The 27964-nt window shown below is 42.5% G+C and overlaps 1 protein-coding gene across 2 annotated transcripts; it reads right to left on the bottom strand.

Annotated features, from left to right (window-relative positions):
* Positions 1-26144, bottom strand: LOC119877364 (MICAL C-terminal-like protein). Of its 2 annotated transcripts, none has more exons than XM_038569057.1 (5): positions 25634-26144; positions 25113-25206; positions 9190-9292; positions 5030-5103; positions 1-3952 (listed from the first exon to the last, which is right to left on the bottom strand). In XM_038569057.1, exons 1-5 carry the CDS (start codon positions 25715-25717, stop codon positions 3768-3770), a joined length of 540 nt encoding a protein of 179 aa, XP_038424985.1. In that variant the 5' UTR covers positions 25718-26144; the 3' UTR covers positions 1-3767. The 2 variants fall into 2 exon arrangements, with proteins under 2 accessions (XP_038424985.1, XP_038424986.1); XM_038569058.1 differs by having other exon boundaries at positions 9190-9289; positions 25634-26052.
* Positions 26145-27964: the final 1820 nt, after the last annotated feature.

Genomic DNA, 27964 nt, shown 5'->3' with positions numbered 1-27964 from the left:
TTTAACAGAAAACCATTTATTTGGGGTTCATTTCAGTATTTATAGCAGTGCCCATGTAATGCCTTTCAGCCCACAGGAGGAGTTCCCAGTGGTCAGAGCAGATTAATCTTTTACAAGCCACTCAGCAGTGAGGTTAGAAGATAAACAGTAGGTGAGACGGTACACGCTCCCCTGTATGTGACCCTTCCTATTACGATAAACTACATTCGAGCTCACCACATCCGATGACTGCCACTCTCTCTCTGCTCATGTGGCAGCCCCAGCTGCCCCCTGCCACCTCTGTCCTGCTGAGGTAGTTCTCTCATCGGCCACCTGGGTGGGACTTGCTGCCATTTTCAGTTTGGGAGGAAAAGCCTGTAAATCTGCTTCCCGGGAAGACAGACATTGCCGAATTGTCATTTGCCTCCAGAATGCAGGAAACATCAATTTCATTGCAGCTCATCAGAGTTGGAAACACCTGCCACTTCCTTTCTGGGTTGCAATTACCATGCAGCATCTCAGCATTGATGGAGTCCAAGCAGCCTAACACTGGCAGAGTCAAGGTTTAAATGAAACAGTACAGCCCGTTATTATTTTTCACAGTTTTGGAAACGAACTTCTTTGTATTGCCAATGAAGTGCTGTAATCGTTGGGGGTAAAAGTCTTCCTGGTTGAGACGAATGTGAGCGGAATAGGCTGATGCTTATAATAAAAATAGTTCTTTATCTCTGTATTTATTTGGGAATGGTACTTGTTAATCTTTGCATTTATTTGCGGGTGGAGTGGAGGCCTGATATTCTTCCCTAATGGCAGCCCCTGCTGAGAGCTGCACAACCCCATAGGCAATCAGAGAATGTTTGTTAAACAACTAGGTCGACAAATGAATGGCTTGGGAGGGCAAGCTTAAGAACTGTCCTATTGGTCCATCTCATGTAAAATCCTAAACTTGAAACTCTGGTGAGCCCTTTAGTTTAACTGAGAAGCTGTGTGAGACTGGCTCAGAAATATGACCTGAGACTGGGGCTTTATGTCTCATCCAGAGTCCTAAATTGTCCAGCTTTGATCGCATATGTCCTTCTATGAGACAGAAGAAACTGTTCTCATAATCATCATAATCCCACTCATACTGCATAAAAAATCATCTTTAAAATGTACACTATTTTACATTTTGAGGCTCTTAGCACATTCTTTATTGTGAATAAGGAATGCAACTATTCAAAATAATTCAACAGCCACATTTAGAAGTGTTCGCTGAAATGGTTTCATGTACTGGTAACACTGAAAGCCGGGGTAAGTAAACGGCTGTTATGTATGAGGTTTATGTCTCAGCTTGGCCAGATAAGACTCAGCCTTAAGCTGCAGAACAGTCTTTGGAAGAGAAAGTGAACAAATTGCTTCTCTCATCAATTAATAGAACACTAGAGCCAAGAAACACCTTCTTTCTTGGCCCTCTTGGGAGAATCTTTCTTTTAGATGAAAATAGAACAAATTAAAATAAGTGGCAATTAATTCTCTTGTATAATAACAACTCAGACACCACGCATGTGAGCCTCATCTGTTACATGTACGCCAGCACCAAAGAGCACACTTCCACATAACTGACAGAAAAGACTGGGTTCGGGTATTTCTAAACATTCTAGAATACAAACGGGAGTTCTATATCTTTTTCTTTAAATGAATTAAAATTCCTGAGTATCCACAGTCTTACCTTTAAATACTTGATGACTGAAAATATTATTTTAACTATCTCCAGAAATCTTTAATACTATACAACTCACTGCCCCAAACATCGGGGTTATTTATATGTTAAATAGCTTATATACCAATATCTCAGTGACAATGAGTGACAACAGGCCTTCTCCAAATTATAACACAGGAAAACCAGAATTATAAGGCAACCATATTAGCAATTTCTAACAAATATATAAATAAATAAGAATAGATAAATAGCAGAAATGGCACAGTTTCAATAGATAGATGCCTGCACATATTCCCTTGTAGAATAATTCATGTACTAGAAGACCTGATTCTTAAAAAAAAAAAAAAAAAGAAAGAAAGGAAAAGAGAACTGCAACCCTCAGAATCTGGAATGCCGTGGAAGGGTTGCCTTTTGATATCACCCAAAGAGTTGGCGAGCTCGGGAAATCCAGTTACATTTCTCATTTCTGGCTGGTCGGCTAGCCAGATTGGCATGCATGGACAGCATCTCAGATAGAAGTGGTTCATGGTCAACTTATATTGAGGAGAATTAGGTCTACGGTCAGAGCCAACTGTTGCAAAGCACCTTCTGTTCGGTGACACATTTACACACTTACAGAAATGAGAGAGGCCAAACATGTAACAAAGAGTTCCTCAGTCTGTCTCTTGTCAGCAACAGACTGAATCTTCAAAGAATCCCATTGAGGGAAAACAATTCAATACTTTTTGACAACCCATCACTATTTAAAACAGATCAGTTTTCTCTGGTTCCCATATGAACCATCAAAAAGGCCCAGGAGTCGCCTGTCAGTGCATAAACTCCACCTCCTGGCTTTCTTTTCACATTGAAAATGTCATTAAAAAAAAAAAAAAAATCCATGACCCAGTTTGGAATTTGGTCACTGCATTTGGTAAACGGGGTCACTGCACTCAGCTCCCGGGTGAAGTCAGAAGTGGTTTTGTCCTTGTCCTGTGGAGTTCCTGGGGAATCCCTGGAGAGAGTGTGGGAGATACTTCTCTTTGGACCTGAGAAGACCACGCCCCCTGGGGGGAAGACAACCTTGCCTTGGATCACTAGTGAGTGTGTTTCAGTAGCAGCACCAGCCTCGCCAATACTTTATCAACAAATGAGTTTCCTTTTTGCCCTCACCAACAGTTATAAAAAAAAAAAAAAGCGCTGGAAAACTATTCATTTTCTAGAAACGCTTTTCACTATGTTCCAGTGGCAATAAGGAGTGCTCTGAGAACAAAAGCTTTCCCAAGCCCGCAGTATTTGATGAACACTAACAATCCTGCTGGTAGGAAGTTAAAGTTTTATTTTCTTTCTTTCTTTCTTTCTTTCTTTCTTTCTTTCTTTCTTTCTTTCTTTCTTTCTTTCTTTCTTTCTTTCTTTCTTTCTTTCTTTCTTCTTTCTTTCTTTCTTTCTTAATAAAATTAAGGCTCAAATGTTGTATTAAACTCTCGTTGCTTATGTATATTATATTAAGGCTTATAAATACAACTGGTAAATTAAATTCACCCTGGATTGAATTAACACCTGCTATATGAGTTATTTGCTTTATGTAATCAGTAATCTCAAGGTTTCTCCTTTTTCTCTGGAAACACAATTTAAATATTAACCTAATCTTTAAACTGCGGCTGCTTCTTTCTGACATTTGGAAACCGGTCACCCGTGCAAAAAAAGGCAAATATGGATATATTAATGAAAAGGCAGCTTCTTAAAAATCTTAAGATGTGTAACTCAATGAATCGGGAAGATAAATGATAAAAGCAGCAGGAAAGTCGATCTCTGTGTCACTTTCTAGGGAAAACAATGCTGGTCATCTGCCAAGGTCACCTCCAATGTGAGACCTGCCAAAGTGACTGCCAATTTCATAACAGTCTGTGTGTTTTCTTCATTATAATCTCTGGAAGGGTCTCGGGCAGCTGTACTCCATATGAGAGAATTTTCATTTTTAAGACTAGATGGCAATAGGGTATCACTTAAGTTCCAGGTATTGCAGATTCCGCCAAAGGAACTGTGAGCGCGTGAGGTGCGCTTGGCTCCATCTGTCCTCAGCCAGCATCCAGGGGCAGCGCCCTGCACCTGCTCACGTCCTGCTCAGCTGACAGCCCCTGGAGAATATGAAGCTTTCAAAGTGCTGGTCTTCAGCCTTTTCTTTTATGCGCTGTTCCTCTAAGGAGCATACGAGTCTGTCCCTTTGTTCAATCACTTGCATCATCTCGCTGAATAATTCTTGCTCCTCGTTTAGATCATTCTCATCTTTCTGGCTCTCTGAAAAACAAAAAGGGAAAAGCTTTGGACCTCAGGTAACACGTGGCCCCGGGGAGAGGGCTCTTGACATGGGCATTCTTGACGGTGTGGGACTCGCTCGGCCTTTTAATTTTCATGGAGAAAACAGGGAAATGAATTTAACACCAGGGAACTGTTCTTGAAGTCACAGGTTAGCAAAGAGGGTGCTTTGAGATGCCGTCAACTCAGTTTTCATCTTGAGAATATATATAAAGCAACAGGGGGAAATCCCTTTGTGGGGGAAGAGAGTATCAGCCAAGCCCGCCTGGTTTCTCCAGCCTCCCCTCCCCTGCAGAAAAGAAACCAACAAAACAACAAAAAGGCTGTTTTCCCTAAATACATCTGAACTACAACAAAGAAATCCATCTGAGAAGTTTCTAAGTAAACCATCAGCATCGTGGCTACCATTTCAAAGCCAAGAATCCTCTTTTTCATTTGTAGTTCAAGGCAAATTGCAGCCCTTTGAGCAGAGACCAGGCCAAAGCAAAATAAGGCTCTGGTTAGCCAAGGGGATTGTGTCTCCGGGCGTAACTATTTTTCCCCTTCTGCCTTCAGAGTACAAGAGCTTCTTCCTAATTGGCCTGACCATCGGATTGCCTGGGGGAGGTAGGACTGCTAGGGAAGGAAGGGAAAGAGCAAGAAGCAGGTAGTAATGACTCCTGCCAGTCAAAATAGATTCTAAGGCAGATGCAAGTCTTGTCAACCACATCATGGCCTTTGATGGAGAGGACTTTATAAATACTCTAGCATCTTCCTTGAACATACTGGGTGGGGACCAGGCAGTGAGAGCGATCCTGGAGCAGAGAAGGGCCGCTGTTTCTCACAGCAGGCTCAGTTCTGAGGACAGGAGTCAGGAAGGAGGTACACAGGACGAAAGGGAGATAGAGAAGCACCATTCCCTTTGCACCTCATGTTTATAGAGCCTCCGCCTTTGCCTCCAGGCTGCTTGCACAAGATGGAAAGAGCACCCCGCTTTGGGATTTACAGCGTGCTCTGTGCAAGTACCTTGCTGGGGAGAAAGGTCTTTAACAGGGGCCCCAAACATATCACTGTACTCACCCTCTTTAAGCATCTTCTGTCTCAATTTCTGTTCCAGTCTGCTTTGATGATCTTCTAATTCTAATTCTTGGGCCCTGGGGGTAAGAAAATGTTCACACCTTGTAAATACTGAAGATCTGCCTACAAACCCTGCCAATAAGCTCTTTGACTAGAGCTATTGTATTCTTCTTCTTCTTCTTTTTTTTTTCTTCTTATTACAATTGGGGTCTTGGAATCTCTCTGAACAGAAAGGTCTGCTGCTGAAGGAGCTGAGAAGGGCTGCTGGGATATGCTGAAGTCAAGAAACCATGGAGAAGCTTGTGATGTGATCCCAGGGGGTGTTTGGAAGGCCACTCAGGCCACCCTCTGGAGAATGGATCGTTAAGAAATGACCAGTAGAATTCAGGGGAGAGGGACACCTGGGTGGCTCAGCAGTTAAGCATCTGCCTTCGACTCAGGGCATGATCCTGGAGACCCGGGATTGAGTTCTGCATTGGGCTCCCTGCATGGAGCCTGCTTCTCCCTCTGTCTGTGTCTCTGCCTCTCTCTCTGTGTCTCTCACGAATGAATAAATAAAATCTTAAAAAAAAATAATCCAGGGGAGAAACAATGACAACCTAAAACTCCCTTCTCTTTTAGGGGCAACATGACTTCAAGTATCACCTCTAAGAACTACCCAATCTCTGACTGTAGTAAACAACAAAACAAAGAGAAGGAAACAGGAGCAAGCCATTTTGCCCAGGGGGAAGCATAAAAAATCGAGACAGCTATCCACCTGGTTGCAGGAGACGTGGAAAGAAGAGTCAGTGATGCTTTGGCGTAGTCCAACTGAGGTCCCTGGGTTTCCACCAATAAGTACAGCAAAGTGAAAAGGTGAAGTTAGTTCTCACTTAAGGTCACTTTGAAACTTCTTGAGCTTAACAATGCCCGGGGAGATCCCATGTGCATCCCAGGTGTGTGCAAGGTGCCCACACGCTAGGCCCAGGGCCATGTGGAGGGAGGCTCCCACCTTTGGAAACTCCACTCCGGAGTTCTCCGGAGGAATGAGGAACACAAACAGATGTCACAGGGCTCAGAGATGGTAGCTGAAGTCATGTGAATCCTTCAAAGGAAGACCATAGAGAAAGGAAAGGTCGAAAACAGGAGCTTGGAAATGCCTCCATTTAGAAGCCAAACAAAAGAGATGTAACCAGGAAGGAAGTGATCAAGGCTTGAAAGCCAATCAAAACAAGACATGCAGCATCGCTGAAACCAAGAGGATAATGTTTTGAGAAAGGACAGAGAGGCTGAGGTGAGAGGTTCCCTGTTGCAGAGACGCTGAAGAGGGCAAGGGCTCAGAATAGATCTGGGTTTGTAATCATGGGTCCTTCCCTTCCAGCCCCACCCACAGTGGGCACATGTCTCTGCCACAGCGTTGGGGTCATTTTGCTGTGCCCTGTTGTTGCTGCCCGATTTTTACTACTTCTCCTACGACTTGGGCCAAGATCCCAGCCACACTCAACCTTCTGCCTTTTGTTATTGACCTGGAACTTCTCTTGGCCACCTCTGGTCACCACCAATGGAAGTGGAGCACTCAAGGCTTCCTTTAGGAGAGAAGTTTCTGGGAGGAGTGCAGAAAGCTGAGTGTGGGGTGTAGAATGCACCCGGTGTCATGTTGTCCCCAGCCAATGACCTGGAGCTGGACTCCTCCCATGCTGTCCCTGCTCTGGTGCTCCCTCTGACCTGGCTGAGATGTTTTCTGGGGCTCCAACACCATAGTTCTCTGGCTCCTCTGCCCAATTCTCTTTCCTCCCCCCTCTCCTTTCACAGGTGTTAGGACCACAGAGGGTCTACAGATTTCCCTAACTCCCCCTCCAATTTCCCTTCATCCCAACATGTCTCTTGAACTTTTTTTTTTTTTGAGATTTATTATTTATTTGAGAGAGAGAGTGTGTATGGGCATGTAGTGGGGAGGGACAAAGGGAGAGGGAGAGAGAGAATCCCAAGCAGACTCCCCACTGATCGCAGAGCCCGACGATGGGCTCGATCCCAGGTCCCTGAGATCATGACCTGAGCTGAAATCAAGAGCTGGCCACTTAACTGACTGAGCCAGCCAGGCACCACTGTCTCTTGTGCTTCTAATCCTGTCTTGGCATCTGCTTTCCCAAAGTTGCTCGTCAAAAATGTTTGTTTTGTTCAACCAGGCCTTCCTCTAAACTAAAACCTAGCCTTTAACAGAGCTCCCATCTGCTTCTTTCTAGCTCACATGACTGAGTTCTTCCCTCTGGCCTGTCCTGGAGAAGAAGGTTCCCTCTGGCCACGTGCTAACTAGGGAAACCAGGCACTGAGCAGTAAGCAGTAGGGCCACTGCCTTCCTGATTCTCACAGGTCAAACCTACACACTGACTGCTCCTTCCACAAACCCCATGGAGCTCATGCCATGTTTTCTTATTTGCTGGTGTGCTATGTGTTTGCATATCTGTCTCCCCTAAAACCATGAGATCCTAGAAGATAGGGACTGTGGCCTTGCTCATTCTTATTTCCATAGTACCTAGAACAGTTCCTGGTACAGTGTGCTGGATACATTTTTTCCTTCTTCCTTTTTTTTTTTTTTTTTTAAGACTATCTATTTATTTGACAGAGAGCGAGTGAGCAAACAAACAAGCAGGGGGAGTGGCAGAGGGAGAGGGAGGAGCAGGCTCCCCTTGGAGCAGGGAGCTTGATGCAGTACTGCAGTACTCATTCCCAGGACCCTGGTATCATGGCCTGAGCCAAAGGCAGACGCCCAACTGACTGAGCCACTGAGGCGTCCCTGTTGGATACATTTTTGTTGAATGAACTTTGTAATTCAGATCTGGTCCATCGGCAGATGATATGGTTGTGTAAAAAGGGCTTTGCAGTCAGGTGGGCAAGGACAAGTGCTGCTCTGAGTCTCAACATGTGCGTCAACTTAAAAAATAATGATAAAAAAAATAATTACTAAGGAAGATCCCTCTTCTTCATTCCTGGACTTCCCTTCCATGTCCATGGAGCTCAATGAGTGCAATTTCTGGCCTCCTTCCCCAGTCCCCACTCTTACTCCCTCTCACCCTGGGAGAGGCAGATTTGGGAAGAAACTAGGTGAACTCAGCTCACACCCTTTACTCCTGGGATTGGCCTGCCTTTAGCAGATCTGTGTTCTCAATTACTCTGAGCTTTGCCATAGGTCTAGGGCAAGATTTCTGACACTATTGACACTATTGGCATTTTAGGCTGGATAATTATTTGTTGGGTGGTTGTGGGGAGTGGGGTGGAGACGAGGTGTCCTGGGCATTATAGTATGTTAGGTACTGCTCTTGGCCTCTCCTCACTAGGCACCAGAGGCACCTCCCAGGTGTGACAATGAAAAATATCTCCCGACACTGTTGAATATTCCCTGGGTGGTGAAATTGCCCCCAGTTCAGATCGACTGGTCTAGAGTAAAAGCCTTACCCCTATGAAGCAAGTGGGTCTATTGACTTTTGTGACTACCTAGGGGTAATTCCGGGGTCTGGTTAGTGTAGTAGCTTGAATGGTTACAAAGCAAGTGAGTCTATTGACTTTTGTGACTACATAGGGGTAATTCTGGGGTCTGGTTAGTGTAGTAGCTTGAATGGTTACCTCTCAAAGATGTGTCTGCACCCTGGTCGAGTGACCTTCATCTCTTTCAGAGTGTGATGAGATCCAGCTCTACTTTCTGATCTCCACCAGGCTGCAACCTCTCATTCAGAAAGCACAGCCAGAGAAGTCTCAGTCCCTCAGCATGTTAAATACACGAGGAGACAGCCAGGCAGATCTCCTCCCCACGCCCTTCCTGAGGTTCATACTCAGAGGCCAGACACATGCTCCCTCATTGCAGGTGTGTGACTGCAATTATCCCCTGCCCCCACCGGTCTGAGGGACAAGGATGGATTGAAAATACCTTATCCAAATGCCCTCCAGCTCCAGACCCATCACCTGAGGTCTGTTTTAGCCATAGGACTCCACCAAGAGAACAGACAACGGGAGAGTCTCTGCACTAATGCCAACATGATATGCAAGACGCCAAATATCAATTTGCCTCAATCACAATTCTGTATGCGCAAGAAGAAAAATTCCTGGGACGTCAACCTGGGAGGGTGAGCCACCCCTCTCCCACCCCCTTTGCTTTTAGGACTCACTGTTATCTGTGTTGCCTTACTTACATGATCAGTAGCTCCGACTCATATCGCATTAATTTATTCTTCTCCAGAGCCAGCTTAAACCATTCCTGCAAAAGCTGTGCTTCATCTTGTGTGCCTGAATCTGCTTAAGAAATCAACAGCAAATGCGTTAGATTGGCATTTCTCTCCCCATGATCAACCTGCTTAGGAGCTGCTTTAGTGGGCTGTGTTTGTAGCGGAAAAAGGCTCAGCAGGCGGCAGCCCCCTGATGGCCTGTTGATGCCTCGGGCTGCAGGCATGGCAAATAAAACCCACCTGTGCATGCTCTAGGGGGAGGTCCTCTTGGACATTTAGGGCATGAATAGTTCAGCTCCAAGGGTCATATAATCTTGATGATGTCCTGCCATAAATGAAACTTCTCTCGCCTACTAGTTCATCCTCCGTAAATCTTCTGTATGTTTATGCATCAAATTCTCCACTAAAGAAAACCCTAGTAACTCTGCTGGTTACTCTTTCCTCCTCCCTTTCCTCCCCCAAAATCAAATGATTCCTGAGTTCCCAGGTGGGGGGTGGCTCCCTTCATGGGGCAGAGAAGCCCATGCCACATTTAATTATAGAGGAGTAGTGATTGGTATCTTGATTTTTTGCACAAAGAAAAGGCAAATGATGGGGGAAAAAATGTTATTAGCTTTGAGTCTCACTGGGAGAATTATATTCATACCTTCTTATAACTTAGATTATGACCTTTATTAAACATAAGCATACCCGTGAGAAAACCGACACTGCTTTTATAGGCGCAATGTTAGATGCTAAATGTTTAGACAATAAAATGTTAAAATCTGGGCATATTGGAGAAGTAGCAACATGAAGGTATTTCACCCTGAAATGAGAACACAGGCTGTATTGCAAAGCTCATGGTCATTCTAGAAAAATTTATACTGGAGTGTCCCATAGGCAGAGAGGAGAATGGTGCAGAGAAGTTACGTGTGACCTTGAGCTTTGGCTTCTTCATTGGTTAAACTGAACAGTAAGACACACAAGTAATATAACATTAATAAGCTACTGTTTGTTATGCAGTGATCATGTGTCAGTCAGCGGGCTTCGTGCATTCTATGGGACATCACATTTAATCCTCGTAACAAACTCACCAGTAGGTTCTCTTATTGTCACCATTTGATAGCTGGAGAAAACAGAGGTTTTTAAAGATTAATCTTCCCAAGCTCACAGTTAGTAAGTGGCAGAGCCAGGGCTTGAACTCAAGTGGGCTTTATCGTAAGCCCAGGCTTTTCACTGCTTGTATCGCACTCCTCCTTCCTCCTCACTCTTTCCTTCTTTCTTACAGTCATGTAAGGTAAATAACACCCCTAACACATGGCCTTGCACATAGCAAGTCATCCATAAAAATGAGTTCCCTTTTCTCCCTTTTTTTTTTTTAAGATTTTATTTTGATTTATTTGAGTGAGAGAAAGAGAGAGCATGAGTGGGGGGGGGGGCGAGGGAGAGGAAGACTCCCCACTGAGCAGGGAGCCCAACGAGGGGCTCCATCCCAGGATCCTGAAATCATGAACTGAGCTGAAGGCAGATGCCCAATCAACTGAGCCACCCAAGTGCCCCTCTCCTTGTCTTCTTGACCACCTTGTCACTGACAGGGACACTTGGGTCCAGAGAGATTTATATGCATTACCCCAGATTTTATAATTAATGGGTGAACTGGTGCTACAATGCAGATCTTGACTTCTGATGAAGTCATTCATTTGTTCATTTCATCCAGCCATGCAGCCATTAATTCATTCATTCATCCAATCCATTCATTGAATAGGTATTGGATATTGCTTTAGGTACTGGAGATACAGTGACAGATAATGCTACATATCATGAGAAATTTGGGCATAGTAAGGCATAATGCCTGCCATCTCCCCCCTCCCCTTTTTAATAGACTCTTTGGATCAGATGGATTTAAAGAGCTAGAATAAAATAGGCTGATAGGAAACTCTTGCAACAGCATAGTAGCAAATAAGTACTCTGGGAATACGGAGAAGGGAGGGTTTTCCTGGTCAGGATACGAGGCTGGCTTCCCAAGAAAGGTGGTGTTTGAATGGGGATGTTGAAGAATGGATAACACTTGGAGAGGAAATGATGAGGATGGGAGAGGACATTTCCAAGGAGAAGGAACAGTGTCAGCAAAAACAAGGAGATGGGACTGAAGGTAGTAGCGCTCAGGCAGGGCCGAGGAGGATGGAGGGGTGCAGGGTGAGGTCTCGGTGTGTCTGAGGATCTTAGTACAGAGGTCCCTGAACATCATGCTAAGGCTCTTGTACTTTGTGCTGTAGAACACAAATGGACACTCAAGGTGGGTGAGTAGGGTAATTTAAGTGAAGTTTTACACAGAAAAGATTAAAAAGGGAGAGAAATAAACGAGATGTTATTTTTCCTTAGGTTTCCTGGATGAGTGAATGAACGATTGAATGAATTCATAAACATGTTGGGACCAACATCTTCTAAGCAATGTTCATGGTGCTGAGGGGCAGGGATGAATAAGCATCGGTACCAACTCTTCAGGAAACTGAGAGCTTGCAGTTCAGTGGGGAAACCCAACACTGCACAGCCAAAGAGAATACAATGTGCGCCTTGCTATGGCAGCAGAGGTGAGAATGAAAGGATGAAGTATATAGACCATCACATATAACAAAAAGTTACTTTACTTTTATTTACTTGTTAAAAAGATTTTATTTATTTACTTGAGATAGAATGAGAGCGAGCAAGTGAGCAAGAGAGCACAACAGGGAGAAGGGGCAGAGGGATAGGGAGAAGCAGATTCCTCACTAAGCAGGGAGCCCAACACAAGGCTCCATCCCAGGACCCGGAGATCATGACCTGAGCTGAAGGCAGACACTTAACCGGCTGAGCCACCCAGGTGCCCCATAAAAGTTACTTTAAACTCAGCCTTGGGATCAAACTTCTACTCTTCCACTCCCCCACCATGTGGGCTCGAACCCTAACAGAGCCTCCCTGAGCCTCAGAGCTTCTCATCTGTTACAGAAATGCAGTGGGATGGACTCTGCACACAAGGACCCAGCCCAGGCACGCGATTTAAGCTCAATAAATGGTAATGGTCATTATTCTTTTTTTTTCTCTTCATTTAAAAATTTACAATTTTTAAAATTTTTATTTTTTTTTAATTTTTAATTTTTTTTTAATTTTAAAAATTTTTAATTGTTTTTATTGACGTTCGATTTGCCAACATATAGTATTCAAATCACATAACATGCACGATGGGAAGAACCCTCAGGGGTCATCTGTTCCAGGAATTCCCTCTACCTCCCTCTCACCCCAGCCTCTACAACAACTCTCTGCAAGGTGGAACTCCCCGCAGGGCCCTGTACTCTAAGTACAGAGGACTTCTTTCCATTGGCCTTTGATGGGTTGGCCTCCAGCCACTGAGCCCAGTTTTGCCCTCTGGAGGAGAATAGAGAACACTTAACATTTACACAAAAGGCATTCACATATTTGAAGATAGGTCTCTCTGTTATTCACTGAAGTGTTCTTCTGTCCTAGCCAGCACCCCCGGGTCATCTATCATTGTGTCACAGAGGGCTGCCCACCTCTGCTTGCCCTCTAATCTTCCAGGATGCAACTTAAAGGGAGTCAGCATCAAAGAGAGCATCAACAGCTCAAGAGTGGAGAGACCCTCCTGCACGTTTGCCCAGAGCCCTGGGGCTATAGAGATCTCTTAGCTGCCCTGTGCCCTCACTGGGCTCTTATTACCTTGCACACAAACGTGGTCTTTCCACACTGGTGGCGGTGAAGTCTGATGACTCTGTACTCTATTTGTGCAACTGAGCTTTTCCTTCCCCTAATTCAAGACTTTGTATGCATCTTGCTAAATATCATCTTGTTTATTTCGTTCCATCACAGAGGAAGCTTTTGAATATTTTATCTAGCTGACACAGTTCTAGCTTTGGGATTTCTGCAGAATTGATAAATGGGCATCCTGGACCTTTACGCAATATTGAAGAACAAAACATCAGATAGGACTGGACCAAGAAGGGAGCCATCTGGCCCATCATTAGGGACCCTTCTCAGGCTTTGGGTGAGGCTGTTCTACAGACTCTATAAACACACCCAATCATCCAGCACACATGTCTATATTTTGTCCATGAGGCTGCTAACAGGAAATTTTGGTAAAATAATTTCCTGAAATCAAGCTTCACAATGTCTGCCATGTCCATTGGCACTGCAAACCTCACAACTCCACCCAGAAAAGGAAATGACATTTGTTTTCGCAGCTTCTCAGTAAACACCAGTGGTTCCTAGTAATCTCTAAATTTCTTCCTAAATATTCACAATTTCTTTAATAATTCTTTCTAGAATTTTGACAAGGATCAGAATTCATATTTCTTTCCCATGTGATGTGAAACATAGAAAATATACTGGCCTTTAGTCTTTGGTTCTGGAATTCTCCATGAGTTTCCAAAGATGGAGGTCATACCTACCAGTCATTTCAAACACCAGGGGGTTAAGTTGGTTCATTCAACAAATCCTGATTAATGCCACACCTGAGACACTCTTCTGTATACCATCTTTCACCTGGGCTTAAAAACCTGAATTCATTGCTCTCTCATTTTTCTCACCTAGATTTCTCATCCAGACTCAATTCCCTCTTCTAGATATGTTTAGCATTTCTAGATTGAGGACCATTTTCCTTGATAAAGAAAACATAAAAGCTGAGAGTTGGAAATTCTGCCTTTTTTCATCATGTAACATTACACCATCTGCCTCGGCGCTGGGCCTCTTCTTTCCTTGTTCTCAATCCAAAAGAAACAGCTTTAAAGGCACTATTTTGCTGTCTTTACAGGTTTTTTTTTTTTTTTTCCAGATTCAGCCTCTTTGCTGCATTATACTCACAAGTTCTAGCCAGACTTTTATCCTGCATTACATGTCCCCTTTTTCATCCTTCTAAAATGTGGTCCATGAGAGAGTTACCTTGCAGTCATACTGATTTCTACTGATGCTGTCTGTACTCAACAAACACAAGTTGAACTGAATCATCCCATTCAGTTTTCTTTTCTTCAATGAAATTATTTACAACAGTGTTTTTGGAGTCCTCTTTTCCTCAACAGTCAAAATCACTTCGGGGGATGTCTTTGAACATAACCACAACTGATTCCATTTTCCTGTTGATATCTAAGTTGTTCTTCATGTTTTGCTCTGGAATATACACTTGCAAATGAAATTCTTGAACAGTATGGTATGCAAATGGTCAGTTTCATATCAGAAAGCCAAAGTGCTTTCCAAAGAGCTATGGGTATTTATACTCTCACTAACGTTGAATAAAAACCTTCTTTGGTTTCATATCCTTGCCACGTACTTAGTATTATCATATCCTTGCCACATGCTTAGTATTATCAAGTTTTAGAAATTCTGGTAACTTAATAGTTTAAAATAGTTTCTCACTGTAGTCTTTATTTGCATTTTCTCAGTTACTAAGGAGTATTCTTTCTGTGAAATATATATTTTTAATATTTGCCTATATAACAATGGGCTCATCTATTTCTTACTGATTTGTGAGAGTTCTTTACATAGCCTAGAACACTGATTCTTTATTGGTTGCGATACGTAGTTACAAATGTAGTTTCTGAATTAGGGGCTTATCTACTATTTTCCTTTATCATGTTTAAAGACTAACTCCTAGAAGTCATAAAGATTCTTCTTAACTTTTCAAGTTTCATTTTTAATATTAAATTCTTTAATTCTTATGAAATTGTTTGTATGATGTAAGGCTCAATTTCATTATTTTTCCCTCAGTCGAAAACCACTTGTCCCAGAATCACTTATTTCCTGTGATCTGCAATGCTACTGTAGGCTTATATTAAGATTTTGTATATGTGAGATTATGTTTGAGTCTTTTGGTGGCTTTCAATGAAGCACTAAAATTGGCTATATAAAGGTTGTGTACATTTTTTGTTTGATTTCCTCCTAGGTACCATATGTTTTTATGCTAAGCAAGTGAGGTCTTTGTTCTTTCGTTTTTAAATTGCTTTATGCTGAGATCTAGAATGAGATTTTTCTTTTTCTTGCTTTTTCTATTTTAAGCTTATATCCAATTGCTTTTTCTATTTTAAGCTTATATCCAATCACCATCATATAGGCTCTTCATATTTTTAACAATTTATTTGTGCATTTTGAGGGGCTTTTCATGTGGATAATTCTATTATTTGGAAACAGCAAAAATGTGTTTCTTCCTTTCCAAACCTTATGCCATTTTTCCCTTGTCTTATTGTATTGGTTAGGATCTCCCGTGCAATGTTGAAGAGAAAAGCTAGGCATTCTTCTTTTATTTCTGATTTTTTAAGAAATGCTTCTAATATTTTACCATTCAACAGTGATGTTTGCCACAGCATTTTCAAAGATATCCTTCAAGCTAAGAACATTCTATCCTGTTCTGTTCCTTTTTTTGCTAAAAGTTTTTGTCCCAATGAGTGTTGGATTTTGACAAATGATATTTTCTTATTATATTGAAAAGACTATACGGTTTTCCTCTTCCATTTGTTAATATGGTGATTGTTAAATCACCCTTAGTTTGCCAAGTTTAAAAATTAATTGCATTAAATATTCATTTGTATTCTTTTATTTTTTTGAATCTGCTATATCTATGGTTAGTACTGCCTTTTTCATTCCTAATTTGTTTATTTCTGTCTTCTATTTTATTTTAAAAAATCAGTTTAAGAGAGTTGCTTCTAGTGTTTTATTAGTCTCTTCAAAGTACCACCATTTCGCTTGCTTAATCCTTTCCCTCTTACAATGACTCTCTATTTCATTTCCTTCTGCTTATTATCTTCTTTCTTAGGTTTATTTTGTTTTTGCTTTTTCTAAATTAAGTTGAAACTTAACTCATTAACTTTCAGCCTTTCTTCTTTTCTAATAAAAGTATTTAGGGCAATATCTCTTAACATTCCTTTCACTGCATCCCCTGAGTTTTAATCTACTGTTCTCCTTTTCATATTTGGTATACTTTAAATTTCCAAGTATTTCTAGAAATGTCCATTTGATTTTTTTCTTTGAACCATGAGAAATGTATCTTTTAACTTCCCAAATGCATGGTTTTAAAAAATATCTTTAGGCTACTGACTTCTAAGTTAGGTACATGGTCCTATAGGATGTGGTCTGTAGAATTTAGGTTCTCTGAGATTTATTTTATGAGCTAATATGGTCAATTTTTGTAAATCATCATGTGAACTTGAGAAAAATACACATTCTCTAAGTTGGGGGTACAGGGATTTAGAAATGTCTTTTAAATTAAGGTTATTAGTTGCATTGTTCACATTTATACTAATGTTTAGTCTGCTTGACTATCACTTGAAAGATACACTAAAATCTCCTGCCATGGTAGCAGAAATTTCTCCTTATAGTTTATCATTTTTTTGTTTTATATATTTTCAGCCTATTATAGTCAATACTTACACATTTAAAACTGTGATATCTCCTTGGTGAGTTGATCATTTAAAAATTTTGTAGTAATATGGGGTGCCTGGGTGGCTCAGTCAGTTGGGTGAGCTTCTCATTTGGCTTTCGCTCAGCTCATGATCGGGTCCTGGGATCAAGCCCCTCATAGGACTCCTTGCTGAGCATGGAGTCTGCTTGTCTCTCTTCCAGTCCCCCTCCCCTGACCCACCAACTCGTGCTCTCTCTCTCACTCTGAAGTGAATGGATAAATAAAATCTTTTAAAAAATAAAAATTATGTAGTAATTTTATTCCTGTTTATTCCTGATCGTTATTTTGGTATTAAAGGCTATTTTATCTGCTTTTAATGTAATTACCTCTAGAAGTTTTTTCAATTTCTTAAGTATTTTTGTTATGGAGAATTTAAAACACAACAAATCATCCCCAGCTTTATTTAGTTAGTATAAATTTTGCTATCCTTTTTACTTTAACACTTTTTGTGTATTTATGTTTTATATGGATTTGCTAAATGGCATACAGTTGTCTTTTTCATTAACTTTTGTTATGATTACTGAGATATTTGGACTCACTTCAATGTCTTTGTGCTTTTTATCTTCTTAAAGTGCTCTTTTGTTTTTATTTGGAATTGAGTTGGTATTTTTGTTTGACTGATTATTATTTTTAAAAATTTCTTCTCCCTTTGTTTCCTCCAGCAGATTTGGAAGTTATATACTTTATTTCTATTGTTTTATGGATTATATTTAAAATTTAAATAGGTATTTTTTAATATCTTAACAAAATTTAAACTTATTATCTTAGCCTTCTTTTAAACAATATAAGGGCCCTGGAACACTTTATTTCCAATCATTCAACTCCAAACTTACATCTATTTTAGCCTAGTACTTCAGTTCTGTTTTAAAAATCCACATTACTTGGGACGCCTGTGTGGCTCAGTGGTGGAGCATCTGCCTTTGGCTCAGTGTGTGATCCTGGGGTCCTGGGATTGAGTCTCCCATCAGGTTTCCCACGGGGAACCTGCTTCTCCCTCTGCCTATGTCTCTGCCTCTCTCTATGTGTTTCTCATGAATAAATAAACAAAATGTTTTTAAAAATCCATATTATTTTATATTGACAATGTTTATTTGATTTGCTTACATGTTTATTATTCTTTTATTCACCATTTCTTCTTTCATATTTCAGATCATCCTTCAACTTATCTTTTTCTCCTTAAAGTAGATTGTCTAGAATTTTGCTTATACATAGTTAACTCCATTTGAGGAAAAAAAAAATGAGCATTTCTTTATTGAGAACTTGTTTTTGAAATAAAAGTTTTTCTGTGTACACTGTTCTAGCTTGAGAGGTTTTTTTTTAAAGCTGTTTGACACTATTATTCCACTGTCTTGTAACATCCATTATTGCTGCTGAGAGAAGGGATGTTAATAAAAATTTTGTTCCCTGTTAGATCTTTACTCTTTCTTTTAAAGACTCATTTATTTATTTAGTTATTTGAGACAGAGAGAGAGACAGAGAGACAGAGAGAGACAGAGAAACACAAGCGGGGGTGAGTGGACAGAGGGAGAGGGAGAAGCAGACTCCCCACTGAGCAGGGAGCCTGATGTGAGACCCTATCCCAGGACCCTGAGATCATGACCTCAGCTGAAGGCAGATGCTGAACCGACTGAACCACCCAGGTGCCCCATATCTTTACTCTTTATCCACTTTGAGATCATCTCTGTCCTTGATGCTCTACATTTTTCCCTCATTGTGTCAAGGTAAAGGTGGATGTATTTCAAATTTATCTTGATTTAACCTCTGCATTTAGAGATGCATGTCTTTCACTCATTTGAGGTAAAAGAAAGCTAACATTTATAAAGCACATATTGGGTCTCAGACCCTTTCTAAATGGGTTTTGTTGTCATGTTGCATCCATTATCTCTTCAAATAATACATAACCTTAATTTTCTCTATTTTCTCCTTCCAAGACTCCAATTGAACATATGCCACACCTTTTCGTATTATCTTCTATGTCCACAAACCATGCTTTCATATTTCCCATCTCCTTCGCTCTCTGTGCTGCATTGTGGCTCATTTCCTCAGATATACTGTCCAGTTCACTAATTCTCTCTACTGTTGTGTCCAAGCTGCCATTTAGCACATTCATTGAGTTTTTCATTTCAATGAATATATTTTTCAATTTCAGACTCTCCATTTATTTATTTATTTTTAATAGACCCTAAAAAAAATCCCTGGCCATTTTCTCAACTTTTTATTTGAAAAAACATAAACCTTAAGGATATAGCATTATATTTAGCTGTTATGTTTCTTTAATCTCTTATCTAGAACAGTCCCTAGATTCCTTCCCCACCTTTGTTTTCTTATAGCATTGACAATTGTCAGTTATTTTGCAGATTGTTTCTTAGTTTGTAATTGTCTGATTATATCCTTCTGGTTAAATTCAGGTTAAGCATTTCTGCTGCATAATGATGATATGTCTTTCTTGGTAGGTCATAGCAAGAGGCTCACAATGTTGACTGTGGTTACAGCTGGATAAAGTGAAGGTGGGATTGCCTGTTCTCGTTTGTAGTATTTTTTTCTGCTTGCTCCTTTTCGTGTGTAATCTATTTCTGTAAATGTTTGACACATAAGACACAGCATATTCTGTACTTAATAAAGTTGAAGATCTTGGCCATTAAATTTGTTGTGTTTAATATATATATATTATATATATATTAGGAGCTAGGAGCCTGATGTGGGGCTCAATTTCAGGACCTCAAGATCATGACCTGAGCTAAAGGCAGATGCTTAACCAACTGAGCCAGCCAGGAGCCCTAAATTTGTTGTCTTTGCCATTCTTAGTGGCTTACTTCCTTGTGTTTTGTGTGATTATTTATTATTATCATCTCATAGTTTATCAAACTTAATTTGTCTGAATCCTGAGAGCAAAAACTAAAGCATAGTTTCTTTCAGAGGATCTATACTTGATTTTCAGAGAGCTAAAAGAACTGATGTAGTGGGGGACTCTCAAGGTTAGCTTCCCTATTTTTTGTTAGTTTCAAGGCTTAAACTTTAAAACTACTGATATTTATCCTCAAGGCAACCCTGGATTTCTTTTTTATGCTTGCTTCTTTCCTGGCACACGTAAGTTTCAGCATACTTTTCTTCTTTTCTTCCTTCTCCTTCTTGGCCCTGAGAGGCTTACCTCACTTACTTAAGAGCCAAGCAATATTTTTAAAAGTATACTTGTTGTAGTGGATAGGCTCTTATAGTATCTAGTCCATCATTCTGCTGCTCCCTGCTTCTTGGGAACTGCATTCTGTATTTCTCGCTGAGTTGGTCATTTGGTAATCTAGTTTCAAATATTTTTCTGGGTAAAAATCATTAGGACCATATTTTCTAAATCTGAAGTTTGCAAAAATTAACCTAATAGGTCATAACAAACACTAAAAATGAGACAGAATGGAAAGTACTAGTCTTTTACATGTATCAAAATTCAGTATTATCTCTTGATGAATTTTATTCAATTATGTATTTATATGTACTAACTTGTAACATAAAATGCATGTCTTGCTGCTGTCATGGTGTTTTTTTGTGTAAAGCTATGCCCTAGGGCACATAACTCTGAGACCTTGATGTCCCTAGAATCCATGGAGTGGAGAGAACTCAAGGCTTCTTTAGGATGACAATCCCAGGCTCACTCTCACTGGGCCCATCTTTGTTGTTAGGCCACTGACTTTCTATAGGGTGGCCACTGAGGCTGGAGTCAGAGGTGAACACATAATCAACAGATGATTACTATTTGTTGTATAATGCAATCTGCAGTAGACCCTATGCATTCCTGGATATCTTATGCTGAGTGTGCCAAACTGCAAGGCCTAACCATCCTCCAACCCCAAGTCATTCCTGCAATCAGCCAAGTAGACGATTCCGAGAAGTAGGTCAGGATGCCACAGTGTGACTACTGTATAACTACTTGCTTCTGGGGAGAGGGCTGGCTTGTTCAGTGCTTGTTGTAAAGGCTGCCAAGTACCTTGCCCTGAGCTCCTGTGCTGTGGCACAATCTTCTGTGTGCACAGCTGCCATCTGGGCCTACTGGGTCACACTGAAGTGCTTGGGTACAGGGCAACTTGTACCATGCTATGTTCCTGCTGTTTGCTGGACTCTACGTAAAAAAACTCCTGTCCTCTGATGCCCTGAATTTCACTGTTTACTTTTAGTTCATAGAATTGTGGCAAACTCATCCAAATCCCTAGCTTGCTTAGCCATCAACTTTGCAATCTTGTTATTCCTGGCCATTACCTATGAATGGCATTGGGATTCAAACTCACAAGTGTCTGATTCCAGTATCTGTGTTCTTTTCAGGATACCTCATTGTTACATTATCAAGGGAAATATTATTTCTTTTGTTTGTCAGCAGCCAATAAGATAAAAACCACAGAGTGTAAGCCAAACTACTTCCCTCTTCCTGGCTAGGGTTTCATTGTGGTTTCTCTCATGATAACATGTGCTCCTGCTGCCACCTACTGGAAGCCTGGCACATCCTGCTATTTCTTTGTAAACTCCATCTTTGCAAAGGAGGAACCATCTGGCTCTCAAAAAACCTTACAAACAAACAAACAAACAAACAAACAAACAAACAAACAAACAAACTCAATGAAGACAACCAGCTGGTAAACCTTACCCCAAAGTTGGTAAAGCTATAAGGGAAAAGTAATTCCCGTATGCCGCCCCTAGGGACAAATCTTTTCTCCTTCCAAGGTGCTCTCAGTTTCTATCAGATTTCACCTGCCTCCAGCTGTTGAAGGAAAGCACAGATTGTGTTATCCACACCATCTAAATTTGAATGGCGGTCTCTTGCAAAATTGGGGAATTCCATGGCTCTAGCACTTAACACTGACCACCACATTGATAACAAAGCAGTAGGTAACAGTGTCTTGACCAAGAGGCGTCTAAGTGGCTGGCAAAGCTTGGCTTATCTCTTCATAGAGAGGTGGGGCCCAGGGTAATCAGACCCCTGCACATCCTGGTCCTTTACTCTGGGCAGTTGGAACTACCAGAGGAATCCATTCCCTTTTTCTAAGGACATCCATCCATAACACTTCTGCCCACCTCCCAACACACACCCTAAAGGACATCGTGACTTGTAATCTAGGGTGGGTTGTTAGATTTTTGTTTTTCTTTGTTTCCCTTTCCTTGACAAAATGGAGAACAACTCTTCCTGGGGGTAGGGGAGCTTATTTCTGACTGTTGGAAAGAAAGAAGAAATTGTTGTCACGACAATTAGGAGCTCATCAAAGCTTCATTTTGCTCATCAGCCATCATTGCCCTCCATCCTGCACCCCCGCATGTTCCTCTAATTCAATGCCCGCCTAATGAATAACTCCTAGGAACAAAAGAGCCTTTCAGGCTGGCGCATGTAATTATTAGAGGAGCCTTGCATAACTGTCACAGACTACTCATGTTTTCAGGCCTGTCTCTAAATTTGGTTATTCACAACCTTTATAGCTCAATATTATTGCCTAACTGTGATCATTTTCTAATTATCCTAATAATACCTATTAAATAATTCCCATTAAATCACTTGAACCAGAGCAGCACAGGCCAGCTCAAATACAACTTAACCTAATAAGCATCGGTCATTCATTAAGCACCAGGGCCATCTTTTAAAGGGGCTGAATAGAATATTAAACTGCAAGGGAATATTATTATTGCACAAATGTTATTACAAGTTGGAGTGTATTAATTTCGATGCCTGGTTTGCACATCTTCCATTTGGTCTCCTTTGGGGCCCATTCTCCTTGACTCTTCCAGGCTCCAGCCTCATGTTGAGCTGCATCTGTCACCCACGCAAGGACAACCAAGGCGAGGGAAAGGCCCATAGACTGAACAGGGGAATTGAATTACTAAGGATGTGAAGGGAATGAAGGGAATCCATCTTCTGGCTGGATCGACACACCTTTGAAAACACAAGCTGGCTTTCTTTAGCTGATCCTTCAAAATAGCCTTTCTTTATACTTGGGGGAGAAGGAGATTTTCAGAAGCTTTAAAAATATGGTTTCTAGAATTTAAATGTCAAGCAGTGAAGACTAGCGAGTCAATTCTTTCACAGTGTATGTGTGTGGATATTTAATAATACTTTGTAAGAACGATATCAGGTGGCATTGGTGCGACGCCTGCTAGGCAGTAGACACTCTGGTAGACACTTTGCCCACCAACGCCCTTAATTCTAAAACGACCTGGTAATGTGAGGATCATTAGCTCCATTTTTCATATAAGGAATCTGCAGGCTGAGAGGTTAAGTGATTCTCCTGGGGTCACACAGCCTAAATGCAATGGAGCAGAATTTGAACACGGGGCTCTCTGATACCTGTTATTTGACTTTCCACACCACAACACCTTCCCTCCCCAGGAAACTGAAACAGGCCCTAGCTTTGTTGGCATGTTGATCCTTTTCATTCTTAAGGCTCTCACTGAAATCTGTGGCTTCCCAGAGCCCAGTGCAGAGCCTTCTGGCTGGGGAATATGGCTGTACATCCAACAGGAGCGGCTCACTGTACCGAGAGTTCCGGCAATGGCTGTAGGGACAGGCCAGGACTCTCACTCCAAGCAGGAAACAGTTATTATTTTGCAATGAGGTCTATTCCTGATAGGTGGATCTGGGTTATCTTTGCAAGGAAATGCACGATGTACTTTAGTAAGAAAAGGAACAAACACTTACTGTCTATCCCATGCCAGGTACTATGCTAGGGCTTCCACACAAATTGTTTTGGCCAACGCTCACCACAAGTCCCAGAAACAGGTATGAGGAGCCCTCCCACTTTACAAACCAGAACCGAGGCTCAGAGGGATAAAGTCAGACTCCAACATTTCCCTGAGACTCCGAAACAGGGTAACCACGCAGCTGGTGAAGCTTGCACCCCAGCGCCCCTCCCTGGGTCGAGGCCTTGCAAGGCTCTGGAAACACCCCTCAAGACTTTGTCTGCGTGACTTTGCACAGGCTTCCGGCCTCACAAATCTAGGTCTGCCCCTGCTGGTGTCATCACTCTCAGAACTGAACTCTTAAGGGAATCGAAATCCTAACCTTCCTCTATGTTGGCGAACAAATAGCATACTGTTTATGCAACTGCACGCAGAGATAGGTTTTCAGTGTCTGGTTTTTCACAGGTTATATCCAAAATGCAGAAGGCTAGAGACATCACATCCGAAAACCTAAAGAGACAATACCACCCCTCATCCGCTAACTCTAAGGGGCCTTCCAATTCACCAGGCGTAAACTAGTGCTGAAGCAGCTTCCAAAAAATGTGGGTTTCTTTAGGCCAGCCCTCACCTTGAATCCTTTGCTGGCTCCTTGTTCACTGAGGCATTTCACATTTTTTTTTTTTCACATTTAGCCTTTGCAGGTGCCATTCCCTCTTCCAGAACAATCTCCTCACTTCCTAAGTAAATAGGTGAACTCCTACTCCTTCTGTGGTTCCCATTATAATGGGTTGCCCCTTCCAGGTGCTTAGCCTGAGCCCCTTCTCCCAAGATCAGTGAGGAACCTCATGACTATGCTCCCGTGCCCCCCTTCCCAAATGCTTTTTCCTATCATAGCACTTATCCTCCTGCGGTGCGGCTTATTTACTTACAGGTCTGCATCCTTCAATGGACCATGAACCCCTCAAAGGCAGAAACTGTGCCATACTCATCACTATAGACTCACCCTCTGCATGATTCCCACGTGGCAGGTCTTCACCAGAGGACTCCTGTTTGGATCTAAGAGTCTGAAGCTATTTATTCGTGGGACACTTACCATTTTTTTTTGCTAGGCAGGCAATATGCTAATTTATTTTCTTTATATATATATTTTATATATAATTTCTCATTTAATTTTTATGTCAATTCTTTGTTTTTAAGATTTTACTAGTTTAGACATGAGAGACACACAGAGAGAGGCAGAGATATAGGCAGAGGGAGAAGCAGGCTCCCCTCAGGGAGCCTGATGCGGGACTCGATCCTGGACTCCGGGATCATGCCTTGAGCTGAAGGCAGATGCTCAACCACTGAGCCACCCAGGCATCCTTCTTTATATCAGTTCTAAAGGAAACCACAAATACTCCCATTTTAGAGGAGAAAACAAAAATTCATAGAAGTTTAGAACATGACCGGCCAGAGATACACAACTAGGAAAGGGAGAAACAAGGGCGTTGAGTCCCTCCCTGGGCTTTGACTCACTACCAACATTGCCTAAGCACCCAAACTGTTCTCCTGAGTTTCCCATAACCCTGGGCTTGTAAAGAACATCCACACTTGCAGAAGTGAGACTGGGCAGGCCAGAAAACCAGTGAGAAGGCCCACAGGCTGACCAGTTCCTTAGGATTTTCACCCTGGACCATCGGTTTGATTTGGGAAATGTGAAGCAGCTGTGGACCTGGTGCCCCAGGTCCCGCTATCAGTTCCACACGGTGACAACAGGGTTAGATGGGTACTATTTTTGGACCACAGACGGGGGCCCACACCCACTTCTCCAATCTGCGGGGCTGCCTACCTGTTTCCCCTCTCAGCGCCTTTTCCAGCCTCACGCCTTGGATCTCGGAGGCCCTCTGCTGCTCCTCCACCTCCTCCAGTTGCCTCTGGATGGCCTGCAATGCCAGGATTGTGTGTCACACGGGGGCTCTCGAGGTGCCGAGTCACAGGAGGGGGTCGATGAAGAAGAAGGAGCCCCTGTCCCTTATGGTGTCCCTCCTTGGGTAAGGACCTCTGAATTCCCAGATAACTAGACCTTGATGTTTCCCTCCTTCAGTGTGAAAACATAAAGCAAAGAGTCTGTATGGAAGCTCAATCTGCCCCCGAATAGACATGAAGAGTCCTCTATGACCAGACGTGCCCTTGGGCAGAGGATGCCGGGCTCCAGAGGTGGTTCTCATGGCTCCCAGACTCCTCTGAGCCTTGGCCTCCAACTGGTCATAGCATCCACAGAGCAGCAGCTACTACTCAAACTAGGATGAGGTTCTAGGGGCAAACAGAGCACAGTCGTGGTCCACTTTCCCAAGAAGAGCCAGCAACTACCTCCTGAGAAGTTGGTCTGGAGCCGGAGACCCGGGGCCAACTCCTGGGGCTTGCTGTGCCTTGCTCCATGTGTCCAGCTCCCATCTTCAGCCATATAGCTTGGAACTTTTCTTTCAGTGGACCACAGGGCTAACACCCAGGGGCCTCTTAGTGTGGAAGTGCACAGTGGCTGTTCCTAGCAGATTATTAAGACAAGACCCAAGATGTTGATCCCATTAAGGGACCACCTCACACCCTCCCTAGACTTACCATCAGCACCTGTTAACATTTGGGGTCATGACTGGGCTTGCTTTTATGTACTTAGTTTCTCTACTGGCTATTTCTCTCTTGCCTGTACCAGGAAGGAAGATTAGGGGAAAGCCTTTCCCATGTACACTTTCTGTTCCCCATTAATTTCCTCTGCTTTTAAACAGCATGCTGCCAGAAGGCACATCTCTGGGCAGAACAGACTTTGCACCTGGCCAAACAGGTACAGCTGGCAGCTGTCTGGGCAGGTAGAATGTGCATGTCCTCCCTCCCTCACCAACCTGCACCTCTCACCCCCTCTCCTTCTTAACTCCACATCTTCCTGGTCTCCCCTGGATTCAGAGTACAATCACTGAAGTACCTCCTACCCTGTGAAGAGACGTGAACAGGGGTCGGGCCTGAGCAGCCGCCTGGCTCTTCTCATCCCAGCTAAGAGTGTTAATGTCCCAGCCTTTAATGCAAAATCTGAAATGGACGGGAAATCTATGTAACACTGTTGTAATTTCATGCCCTCTGTCTCTCTTCTAAAGACAATTTTGTTTTTATTAATCCATCTCTTGATGGCATGATGTAGAATAACTAATGGAATTTAAATGACTTTATGACTGCCATGCATTGATGGCTATATGGTTGCTACAGACTGAATTGTTTCCACTCCCCCAAATTCATATATTGAAGCCCTAACCCCCAATGTAGCTGTATTTAGAGATAGGGCCTTTAAGGAAGTAGTTAAGGTTAAGTGAGATCATAAGGGTGGGCCCCTAATGCTGTAGGACTGGTGACCTGATGGGCAGAGGAAGTGACACAAGAGACATCTCTCTCTTTCTCTCTGCCTGGGCACAGAGAGAAGGCAGTGTCTACAGGTCAGGAAGAGAGGCGGCACCAGAAACCAATTCTGAAGGCACTTTGATCTTAGGTTTCCAGCCTCCAGAACTATGAGAAATGAATTCCTGTTGTTTAAGTCACATATTGTGCGCTATGTTGTTATGGCCGCTGAACAGGCTATACAGTGGTCGTTCCTTCAAACCAAGGATGAAAATCTTGAAGACTTAAGGCTGCTGTGAGTGCTAATAGATGAGGCCACCAAAGGCTATCATGGTTCTCACCACCACCTGTGATCTGGAGGGAGACCATAAGGAGGAGGATGGCCAGTCTGTCAATCCATATCACCAAGACTTATCTCATTCTCACAAGGAAACCTGTTTCAGAAGTTGAGAGGGGACAGAGGGACTTTGTGGGTATTTTCCCCGTCTGCTAGGTGAAAGTGGTGGCTCCCTTGTCACTGTGAAGAGTAAAGGAGTTCAGGTGAAGCGGCTTCCTTCCTCAGGAGGACTACATGGCCAGAAAAAGGAAGTAACCACAGAAAGGAACAGAAGGGAACACTGTGTGAATATGAATGGTCATTCTAAGTCCTTCTGTCCTAAAACGCTGCTATTCTTCAAGGTTACATCTGGGGTCCTCAGGGAGGTGGAGAATGCCTTGACTTTCTGCATCCTTTGTCTGCCTGTGACAGACGTGGACAGACCAATTCAAGCAGAAATGTTTAGCACTAACAATCAAGACCGGGAGTCTATACTGAAATGCTAGCTGCTTATGTTTTTGACTAACCTTGGAATAGAAGCAGCTCCTAATAGATTGTCTGTTCAGCAGGGGCACTGTCAGGACGTCAGGAGAAAGTTGTATCCTCACAGAGGATAAGACTAAGGCCACTGCCATGTGGCAGTCAGGGCTTAGGATGGTTCCCAGGGCCATGTGTTGGCTGTCATTCCAGGCTCACTTGCAGGACACATGTTTGCAGATGGAAAGGCAGTTGGGAGTGGGCCAGCTCAACATCTAGGCTCTTCAGGCCCCATGGTCCCACCAGGGATTGAGTTAGAGCCTTTAGAATGAATCTGGTCATTCAGAGAAGAGAGACTGACCTTCCCCCAGCCTGTCTCCCCTAACACAATACAGACTTCCAAGGGCTTTCCAACCCAATTCCCAGGTCCCAGATGCCAGGCTCACTCACTCAAGTCAAGTTTTTCTGACCTGAGCTTTATGAAGTCTTTTCAATTCTTCTTGCTTAACCAATTGTTTTGTTGCTTT

This window comes from Canis lupus, chromosome 21 (genome assembly GCF_011100685.1).
Source record: "Canis lupus familiaris isolate Mischka breed German Shepherd chromosome 21, alternate assembly UU_Cfam_GSD_1.0, whole genome shotgun sequence".
NCBI classification, from domain to species: Eukaryota; Metazoa; Chordata; class Mammalia; order Carnivora; family Canidae; genus Canis; species Canis lupus.
Note: the sequence above shows the minus strand (reverse complement) of the source record. Positions and strands in the feature narration are given on the sequence as shown.